Source organism: Salvelinus namaycush, chromosome 3 (genome assembly GCF_016432855.1).
Source record: "Salvelinus namaycush isolate Seneca chromosome 3, SaNama_1.0, whole genome shotgun sequence".
NCBI lineage: Eukaryota > Metazoa > Chordata > Actinopteri > Salmoniformes > Salmonidae > Salvelinus > Salvelinus namaycush.
The window spans coordinates 46725810-46737106 of NC_052309.1; the positions used below are offsets into that span (position 1 = coordinate 46725810).

The 11297-nt window shown below is 42.4% G+C and overlaps 1 protein-coding gene across 2 annotated transcripts in view; it reads left to right on the forward strand.

Annotated features, from left to right (window-relative positions):
- LOC120031834 (vasodilator-stimulated phosphoprotein-like) overlaps window positions 1-9516 on the forward strand; it is a 32090-nt gene extending 22574 nt beyond the window's left edge. For both annotated transcript variants that reach the window (XM_038977657.1, XM_038977663.1), the window contains exons 5-13: window positions 1639-1969; window positions 3752-3849; window positions 4029-4077; window positions 4388-4418; window positions 4810-4852; window positions 5096-5200; window positions 7248-7317; window positions 7481-7538; window positions 7888-9516. In XM_038977657.1, coding sequence (XP_038833585.1) covers window positions 1639-1969; window positions 3752-3849; window positions 4029-4077; window positions 4388-4418; window positions 4810-4852; window positions 5096-5200; window positions 7248-7317; window positions 7481-7538; window positions 7888-7925 — 823 coding nt within the window. In that variant the 3' untranslated portion in view covers window positions 7926-9516. The remainder of the gene's footprint in view (window positions 1-1638; window positions 1970-3751; window positions 3850-4028; window positions 4078-4387; window positions 4419-4809; window positions 4853-5095; window positions 5201-7247; window positions 7318-7480; window positions 7539-7887) is intronic.
- The last annotated feature ends 1781 nt before the right edge of the window (window positions 9517-11297 follow it).

The following is an 11297-nucleotide window of genomic DNA, read 5'->3' on the forward strand; positions in this document are numbered from 1 at the left end:
CATTGCTAAACAACCATTTTCAATTATGTCACACATGCGGCTCACAAAAATATATGGAAATGTTTGCTCTATCCAAATTTACAACCAACTAATTGCAGCATTACCGCAAAAATGGGAGAGGCAAGTGGAAGAGGGAGAAAGTAAGAAATTTGTCTGTCGGCCCTGCATTAAAGACCAAAATGGTTAAAGAAAATTGTGATGAATAAAAAAGTATACCAGTTTCATTTAGGGACCAAATGATTTACAGCTCTCCATACAGATTGCAAAATAGTCAGGTAGAGGTTTCCGATGTACCAATTCCATGGCAACTGATACACAAAATGACGCTGGATTCAAAACGTAAGTTTTTCAATTATAATTATTTTACAAAATTCTTGCAACCAATAGAATGTTATATACAGTTCATTCTGAAAGTATTCAGACCCCTTGACTTTTTCCCCATTTTGTTACGTTACAGCTTTATTCTAAAATGTATTAAATTGTTTGAGAATGAGATGGGCAAAAGATCACAGACACTGGACAGAGGAACTCTGCCTAGAAGGCCAGCATCCCGGAGTCGCCTCTTCACTGTTGACGTTGAGACTGGTGTTTTGCGGGTACTATTTAATGAAGCTGCCAGTTGAGGACTTGTGAGGAGTCTGTTTCTCAAACTAGACACTTCACTGTACTTGTCCTCTTGCTCAGTTGTGCACCAGGGCCTCCCACTCCTCTTTCTATTCTGGTTAGAGACAGTTTGCGCTGTTCTGTGAAGGGAGTAGTACATCGTGTTGTACGAGATCTTCAGTTTCTTGGCAATTTCTTGCATGGAATAGCCTTAATTTCTCAGAACAAGAATAGACTGATGAGTTTCAGAAGAAAGGTCTTTGTTTCTGGCCATTTTGAGCCTGTAATCGAACCCACAAATGCTGATGCTCCAGATACTCAACTAGTCTAAAGAAGGCCAGTTTTATTGCTTCTTTAATCAGAACAACAGTTTTCAGCTGTGCTAACATAATTGCAAAAGGGTTTTCTAATGATCAATTAGCCTTTTAAAATGATAAACTTTGATTAGCTAACACAACGTGCCATTGGAACACAGGAGTGATTGTTGCTGATAGTGGGCCTCTGTACGCCTATGTAGATATTCCATTAAAACTCTTCGGTTTCCAGCTACAATAGTCATTAGCTACAATAGTCAATAGTCATCACAACATTAACAATGTCTACACTGTATTTCAGGTTTACTGGGGAGTATCGCCTGGTCATTGATAATGGGATAGAGCAGACTGGTATAAACTGGTGTCTGAACAAACATGTTAGGTGTCACTTAAACCTAATACTGACTCTTACACACTCAGGTCCTGTGGCTCAGTTGGTAGAGCATGGGCGCTTGCAACACCAGGGTAGTGGGCTACATTCCTGCTGATACCATCCATATGAAAATGAATGCAAGCACTACTGTTAGTCACTTTGGAATAAAGTGTTTGCTAAATAACATATTATTCTAATCTACTATACTGTATACACACTAATCTATAGTAACACACTCTAAACTACAATACACTGATCTCACATTGTACACACACCTTTTGTGTGTCCCTGCGTTTATACTTGTGTGTGAACATTATTTTATAAAGAACTCTGTCTCCCTCCTCGTAGACTGGAGCTGCAGAGGCAGGAGCAGCAGGAGAGAGAGCGGCTGGAGAGCGAGAGACAGGCCGCACCCATCCCCCCTGCAGCCCCGCCTGCTCCTCCCTCTGCCCCCGGTGGCCCCCCGGCTCCCCCAGGACCGCCTCCACCCCCAGGCCCCCCACCTGCTGGCCCCCCACCCCCACCTGGCCCCCCACCACCCCCTGGGTCTGGGGCCCCACCTGCCCCACCTCAGTCTGGTGGAGGGGGAGGAGGAGGAGGGGGCGATGGAGGGGGTCTCGGTGGGCCCGGGGGACTAGCTGCAGCCCTAGCAGGAACCAAACTACGCAAATCGGCCAAGGTGAGACATGGCCGTTTTCCAGGTTGCATTTATCGCAGTCATACTGCACCTTTGACCAGATCTTACAAGGCTTGGAGAAGTGTTTAACGCAGGGCACTCCAAACCTGTTCCTGGAGCGCTACCGGCCCGGATGTTTCTCGCTCCAAACCTTGTCTAACACACCTGATTCAAATAATTAGCTGGTTGATAAGCTGAATCAGGTTGGTCATAATCTGAGGTTGGAGCGAAAACCTACAGGAGGGTAGCTCTCCTGGAACAGGGTTGGAGAGCCCTGGTTTAACGTCTCAAGAACCACTCCAATATGATATAGTTGTCTTTTTTTAAAGACGCCTGCACAAACACGCCCCTTTTACTCCATATTCCATTGTTGATGCCTGATTTGATTTGATTTTTATAGTGTCATGCATCTTCAGGGTACCCAGGGAACATGGGTTTATGAGACACTGTATTTGCTGTAGCAGAATAAATAAATAATGTTTACAGTGTCTAGTGAAAGTCTATACACCCTTAGCACAGTCTACACATTAGCTGTCTTACAAATACATCTAATAAGGACTGGATCTTTCCCCCTACAGATCTATAGAACCTGCCCACACTTTTCAAGGTGAATGGAAATGATAGAACATTTTCCAAATGAATAACAAAAAACGAAGATGTCTTGATTGCATATGTCTTCGCACTCCACAGTTGATACAGCTATTACAGCTGTGAAGTTTTTTATTTTTATAAGACTCTACCAACTTTGCACAACTCTTAGGGCAACATATATCTATTGTTTTTGTCAAAATTGCTACATCTAACTACAATTGTTTGGGAATCATTGATGGACAGCAATATTCAAGAAAAAATAAAGACTGTACTGGACCATTCAAGAACACTCCATTCTGGTGTGGCTCACGCATTAAAATGTGTGTAATTGTCCCACTGAAAAATACATCTGTCCCAAGTTTAGCTATTCAGAAGTCTGAGGCAGGTTTTCCTGTAACTTTTTACCTGGACTTCTTTCATATTTTTGATCCTGACATACAGTACTCCCCAGTCCCTGCCTGTGACAAGCATACCCATAACATGATGATGCCACCACAATAATTGGCAATACAGAGTTTCACTCGTGTTGTATTGGATTTGACCCAAACCTCTCGTTTTTAACTCGGGTCAAATTAAATATGAAAGGAGCAAAGTCCAGGTAAAAAGGTTGGCAGAAACCCTGTCATAGTCTTCTGAAACCTAACCCTGCGATAGTTTCATTTTTCAGTGGGACAATTACACAAAAGTTAATGCCAAAGACATACGTGAATGACTTTCCAAGCGGTGTTGAGTGTTCATGAATGGTTTAGTCTCAGCCCTGACTTAAATCTGCTTGAAAATCAGTGACATCAATGATTCCCAACCAAATCTTCTGTACATACAGAAATGAAACACAAAATAAATGCCTTTTTTTCATTTACAACTTTAATTTATAATCATGTCACATCTTCCAAGCTTTGGAGACCAGGAACACTTATTTCCTAAATAGCCGTTCAAGTTTTTCTTAACAGGAACTATTCTGGCTTAATGATTTTCGTTACAACATTGTTGTATATTCAGTGAGTTGGACACCTTTCAAATGCTTCATTCCTTCCTCCCTTGAGGTAATCACTGGTCTGTAAGTGAGTGGATATAGGTGAAGACATAGTTTCCATCTTTCACAAATCTTTGTCATATCAGTGATTTCCTTAAAGAATGAAGGAAAGAAGGGAAGAAAAAAAATTGCATCTTGAAAGAGCCTGTTTATCTCTGTAGGAGGATGGTGGTGCGGCAGCACCTCCTCCATCGGGAGGAGGAGGTGGTGGTGGGGGAGGAAATCTGATGGGGGAGATGAGTGCCATCCTGGCCCGACGGTGAGCCACTGCCTTAGCCTTTGTTACATGTGGGGCTGGACGAGTGTGTGATGAGTGTTTACGTCAAGTGTTTGTGTTTGTCGAGTGTGTGTGTGTGTGTGTGATTACGATCATATGGCTTTGCGTGCGTAAGATTGCAGAGGCTAAGCTGTTGTCTTCTTCATTGTCTTTTTGTACAGGAAGAAAATGTCAGATAATCCAGGCGTAAAGAAGGATGTGCCCAGCAATGTAAGTCTATTGTAAATCATCTTTAGTAGAGACAACAATCCTCTCATAATGAATCCTTAAGAGTGAGTGAGTGAGTGAGTGAGTGAGTGAGTGAGTGAGTGAGTGAGTGAGTGAGTGAGTGAGTGAGTGAGTGAGTGAGTGAGTGAGTGAGTGAGTGAGTGAGTGAGTGAGTGAGTGAGTGAGTGAGTGAGTGAGTGAGTGAGTGAGTGAGTGAGTGAGTGAGTGAGTGAGTGTGTGTGTGTGTGTGTGTGTGTAAGCTGCAAGTCACACTGTGGTAAAGGGATGAAGCAATGTCATTTTATGCTTTTAGGAAGACTCCTCAAAGTCCTCAGGCCAAGGTGGTGAGTAGATCCACTGAAGTCTTCATTCACTACTGTATTTGACTGGGTGTGCACATGGGGGCTGTTCCAGAAAGCATATATTTTCAAGAAATATTCATTAGGCACCACCAAATGAACAAAAACGCACCGAAACGGGGATGGACTAGCTGAACTTGTCCAAAAAGAAACAGCCCCCATGTGCATACTCATTTTTGGTTTCTTTTGCTATTTTTTTTCTTCTGCGGTGTGCACTAATGAATATAACCCAGATCTCTTGTCTCATATGAATTTTCTTCTCTCCTTTGTCTGATTTGAAATGCTGTGAAGCATTTTTTGGCCTTTTTATTGACTAAAATATCATATATATTCTTTGATGTTTCATAATTCTCATGATCTCCTTTTGCCAAGACAGACAGCCTCAGGAGACCGTGGGAGAAATCAGCCACCATTCCAAGGTAGGGAACTCCCTGGTCAGTTGAACATCAACACAATTAACACCACCACACTCTCGTCTCTGGTACCTGTGGTGCAGGAAATTACAGCCCAGTTCACCTCCCCCCTGTTCATTACTTTTCTACAATAATTGTTTTTATGTTTTCTATGGGGGGACAAAACTAGGCAGGCACAAATTCTATCTTTTTCTATCCCACCTCTGTAAAGAGAGCGTGTTTTTAGAGAATCTTGCATGTCTCAAACAGGACTAACTCAACCACCAAGACCCAGCTGCAGGAGAGCAGCCCCACCTCCACCACCCCTGCTCTTCCTCCCGCCCCCTCATCTCCATCCTCTGCCCCATTGCCCAGGTACACCCTATTTGCCCCACCCTACCCTTATCCCTAGACCCTAATGCTGGCGCTCCATGTCTGTCTACAGCTTCTCCGCAGCTACTCCACTGGTGTAGGGTGAAGTTGCCCTTAGACACTGGTCTTGGGTCAGTTTTGCATTTCCCCCCACTAATGGTTAAAGTTAGGATTGGGGAGAGGAAGCTGATATTAGATCTGTACCAAGGGAAAACTTCACCCTGGAGTGTCCCACTAGGGAACTACCAACAGCCCTGTGTGCTGCGTGTGGGCTCTTGTGCCAAGGGATTAAGCAACACAATGCTTTGAACATTTTCGTTTTTGCCCTAGCACTAACACATCTGATTCTATTCAAAGGCTTGATGATGATGATGATGATGATGATTGATTGGTTGAATCCAGTATGTATTTTAGTGCAAGGGCAAAACCTAAAATGTGCACCTCTCCAGGACCAGGATTGAGAAACACTCTGCTTTAGGTCCTAGCAATCCTCAAGGCCTGGTCATGTATTTGGTACTCTCTGTTTTTGTATTTTCGGTCTTGTTAAGGTATAAAAAAGGGTCACAAAACTAGCGCAAGAGATGGTTTCAGTCAACAGTGTCTTTTTGCCGCGGCTTTGCACTAAGCCTGCTGTAAGTGCCTTTACTATGACCTCTGACTAAGCATGTTTGTCCTGCTCCTGCTAATGACAAGGCCCAGCCCAGAAACAACCCTCTATACACCCTAGGCCAGGGGTCGGCAACAGGCGGCCCGCGGGACAACACCGGCCCGCAAGTTATTTATTTAGCCCCCCCACACACACACACACACAAAAAAGTTATATTTATTATTTTGGGGGGGATTTTCATTTTTGGTATAAAAAATAAAATACAAACAAATCACAGGGAGTTTGATTTAGGAAATCTGTTCCCAAGTATTCCCACGATTACAAAAATAGGTGATCGTGTCTCAATGTAATCAAGGTATGAAAATGTTTTTTTTCAAATACAATCTTTTTTTGGCCTTGGTTGTGGTCAATTTGCAATGTACACATTATTTTCCGGCCTCCCAACCATTTACCCAACAAAAATCTAGTTTCCTACACCTGCCCTAGGCATTGGTGTAGATTTGAAGGGATTGGATGGGTATAAGCAATATGGTTAAAAAAAAAAATCCACTTAGCCTATCAGAGGGTAAGGTAGGGAAACTAGCATATTGTTTATAGTACCAGTCCAATTCTTTCATATCTACATCAAGTGCCAAGAGGTTAGGGTCTGTTTCTGGACTGGTGCCTCTCTCAAGTCGAACAATTGTCTCACCCCCTCAGATTTGGAAACAAAATGGATTAACTCAAGATCAGTGGCTATGATAAGTTAAATCTGGTGTACTAGTACATAGTTGAAAAAAAAACTATTGCAAGTAATGTAGCCAAAGTCATGCCACACTGACCATTGAAAATACTTTCTATGTCTGTACAACACCAGCAGAGGGGCATTATCCACTCCTCATTGGTCTGCTATGGCTGTTACCACAGTGACAAGATGGCTGGATAGCAGCCGTGGCAGCGTATTTAACTAGGCAAGTCAGTTAAGAACAAATTCTTATTTACAATGACTGCCTACACCGGCCGAACCTGGGCCAATTGTGCTCCGCCCTATAGGACTGCCAATCAAAGCCGGATGTGATACAGCCTGGATTCGAACTAGGGTGTCTGTAGTGATGCCTCTAGCGCTGAGATACAGTGGCTTAGACCACCGCGCCACACTCGGGAGCGTAACAACCCGCCACTTTTGGCCAAACTGAGCTTCCATATCCTTGGTCTTTGTTGTTGACCTCCCGCTCTCTGCCCATCTTGTCCCACCATTCACTCCTTTTTTTCCCATTCTCTACCTGTTTCTCTCTCCTTCTCCCATCGCTCTTACTCCCGTCTCGCCGCTCTCTCTCTTTCTCCCATCGCTCTCGCTCCTCTCTCCCTTTCTCCTCCTCCCATCGCTCTTACTCCCGTCTCGCCGCTCTCTCTCCTTCTCCCATCGCTCTCACTCCCCTCTCTGTTTATATGTGTTTCTATCAGGATGAAGGCAGTGAACAACACCACGGCCAGCACAGGCAGTGAAGACACAGAGATGGAGAGAATCAAGCAGGTAAGCTCCACCTTTGACCTGTTTATGTTGGGTTTTAAAGGATTACTGTCATGTAGACTAGACATAACAGGAGGCCATTGCTCCTCTACTAATGGTGTCAGATAAAGACAATCTAGTGGCATCATTCTCAGATGATAATACTATTTTGATTTGTGTGTTTTAGGATATCCTTGAGGAAGTGAGAAAAGAGCTCCATAAAGTGAAAGATGAAATTATCGGGGGTGAGTTCCTGATTTGGCCCATCCCATTCAAGAAGCACTCCCTAGCGTTTTCTTATTTTGTTACTAGCAGTACAGTCAATAAGAATCGCAATACATTTTTGCTCCAGCCAATGCAGTATATTTATCTACCTTTTACACACATTATTTATTTGGTTTAATATTATTTTCTCAATTCTCATTATTACAAATCATATCTCAGAATAAGTCATACTGATATATATGATGAGAATTGAGAAAATAATATTAATCCATGAGGTATTTAAAATAAATAATTTGTAGGTTCGGATAATATGTGAGGAATTTTGGAGCCTCTCTCTTTCTCACTAATTCCCCCCTCTTTCTCTTTCAGCATTTATCCAGGAGCTGCAGAAGAGAGGCCCAGTATAGTCTCTCAACATATAGCCACTGGCACCTGGACAGAAGATGGTGGGGAGGGGTGGATGGATCATACATTTCCTGCACTGTTCAGGCTGTTCTCCCTCAATGTTCTACTCACCACACACCTATACGTTTAGGATTGTACCAATCGGCACTCTTCCGAAATTCTGTTCGCCGTTATTTTTCTCGTTTCAAGAGCTTTGCTGTGCCTCTCTTGCTCCGCCATCACTGCCTACCTTACTCTACTCACCTCCCAAGTCAACTCCCAAATCTTACCTGTGTCCATTTCTGGCCTTACTCTTCACTAGAGAAAACAATTCAGGGAATATCATCGACCACACCATCGAAACGCAGTACATTTCCAACAGTTGCACATTTAAAAGTCAACCTAACTTTGGTCGCTGCAGCAGAAGTCATTTTTTTTGTATATTTTTGTAACAAGCTGCAGTAGTTGACCACAGGGGGGCACTGTGAATCAGGAGAATCGCACATGAAGCCTATCTCTGTAGTTTCTGTACTACCCAGGAGCAGTTAGGGAACTACAAATCCCAGCTCGTAACAATAAGGGAGTTCTCCTGGTTAAATGTCTGTCTGTCCGTCTACAGCTATTAAAAGTAAGGTGTTGATCTTGGGTCAGTTTTGCATTTTCCCAACTAGTGGTTTATGTTAGGATTAGAGGCGGGGAACCTGATCCTAGATCTCTACCAAGGGGAAACTTCACCCCGGAGCCACTTGATACTGGTTGTCCTCTGAGCTCTGGCTACACCTCACATCAACTGTTTTTTTTTCACCTCAGGGATTAGCGGATGCATATCAGTTAGGACCGTCTGCACCGGGTCCTATTCCAGTTACCATGCCCACTTTTCCATGTAGCACAGACAACCCCAGCAGACCACCTATAGATGACAAATGGGCCCAATCCCAAATCAACCCCTAGCCCCTGCAACCTCTGCCTCACTAGTAGAGATGTGAGAAGATTGGTGTAAGCAATATGGAAAAATGTCATTCAGCCAATCAGCGCAAGTTGGAGCTATTACCATATTACTTACGCCTGTCTTATCCATTCAGATCTCCACAAGTACATATGGCTAGGGGTCGATATGGGATATGATGACAGTTTGCCACCTGAACACAAGCATAGTTATTAGAATGGGCATTGTCCTCTAAAAGCAATGAACAATTGTTGATTGGATGTTAGGTGAACAATTGTATCTATTTAAGAATGAATAAATCTTTTTTAAGCACTTTAATGCCTGACATTTCCTAGCTCCCTGTGAAGCATGTCCAATAGGTTGCCAACCATATCCATTTCCCAATGACATGGAGAACTATGCCTGTTCTGTCCATTCTATTTCTACGTTCCTAACACTGCCTACTCTTCTAGTCGCCACATAAGAAGAGGGGAGCAGGTTGGGGACTGTACCTGGTATGATTCTGCTGCAGTGCAGGTAACTGCAACGTATCACTGTGCAGTCCAGGGACTTGTACCTGACTGTGTAGGATCTTCTAAAGACACAGTGCCTCCAGAAAGTATTCACACCCCTTGACTTTTTCCACATTTTGTTGTGTTACAGCCTGAATTTAAAATGGATATATGTCACTGATCCACACACAATATCCCATAATGTAAAAGTGGAATTTTGCTTTTAGATTATTTATTTTTTACAAATGAATACAAAATGAAAAACTGAAATGTCTTGAGTCAATAAGCATTCAACTCCTTTGTTATGGCAAGCCTAAATAAGTTCAGGAGAAGAACATTTGCTTAACAAGTCATGTAAGTTGCAGAGACTCACTCTGTGCAATAATAGTGGTTAACATGATTTTTGAATGACTACCCGATCTCTGTACCCTACAGAGCACAGCGGTCTAAGGCACTGCATCTCAGTGGAAGAGGTGTCACTACAGTCCCTGGTTCGAATCCAGGCTGTATCATATCCGGCCGTGATTGGGAGTCCCATAGGGCAGGGCACAATTGGCCCAGCGTCATCCAAGTTTGGCCAGTGTAGGTCGTCATTGTAAATAAGAATTTGTTCTTAACAGACTTGCCTAGTTAAATAAAGGTTAAATATGCTGCCACAGCCACTATCCAGCCATCTTGTCACTCTCTTAACAGCCATAGCACCACGGAAAGTTGCAGACCAATGTAACTGACTTGCCAAGTTAAATAAAGGTCAAATATTAATACAATTATCTGTAAGGTCCTTCAGTTGAGTAGTGAATTTCAAGCACAGATTCAACCACAAAAACAGGGAGGTTTTCCAATGCCTCACAAAGAAGGGCACCTATTGGTAGATTGTATAATAAAATATACCATTGAGCTTGGTGAAGTTATTAATTACACTTTGGATAGTGTACCCAGTCACTACAAAGATACAGGCATCCTTCCTAACTCAGTTGCCGGAGAGGAAGGAAACCACTCAGGGATTTCACCATGAGGCCAATAGTGATTTTAAACGACGGTTATGGGAGAGAACTGAGGATGGATCAATGACAATGTTACTCCACAATATTAACCTAAATGACAGAGTGAAAAGAAGGAAGCCTGTACAGAATAAAAAATATCCCAAAACATACATCCTGTTTGCAGTAAGGCACTAAAATAATAATGCAAAAAATGTGGCAAAGAAATTTACTTTTTGTCTTGAATACAATGTGTTATGTTTGGGGCAAATCCAACATCACTGAGTACCACTCTTCATATTTTCAAGAATGGTTGTGGCTTCATCATGTTATGGGTGTGCTTGTATCGGCAAGGACTAGGGAGGTTTTTTCAGGATAAAAATAAACGTAATTGAGCTAAGTACAGGCAATCTGGTTCAGTTTGCTTTCCAACAGACACTGGGAGACAAATTCACCTTTCAGCAGGACAATAATCTAAAACACAAAATGTGAAAAAAGTTAAGGGTTGTGAATACTTTCCGAAGGTACTGTACTTAATAATACTGGCAGCTAACATGAGAGATGCCAATCTTCTGACAGAGATGCCAATCTTAGCTAATGCAACTCTGCCTTGTCACCTGAATGCACTTACAATCGTATAGATTCGTTATTAAGCAAAAAGAATAGTACTTAAATTGCATATGGTTTTCTATTTCCATTGGAAATACTGTGGTAATGACAATGGAATGTATTTTTTGATTAATTGTAATTGTTATTTTGGATTTATTAAGGCAGATTTTTCTATTAGAGAGAATGATATTTACACTCACATTTGTGAGAGAAAATGCCTTTAACACACTTGATTGGAGATGCCTTTCTGGTCAAATACAGCTGTTTCTTGTATTAAACTATGGTCTGTCTCATCTGTTGTTTTGGGTGGGTGGAGAGACTAGGGATGTATTAAACAGTTTTCATAGTGGCAGTTATATTTACTTGAAT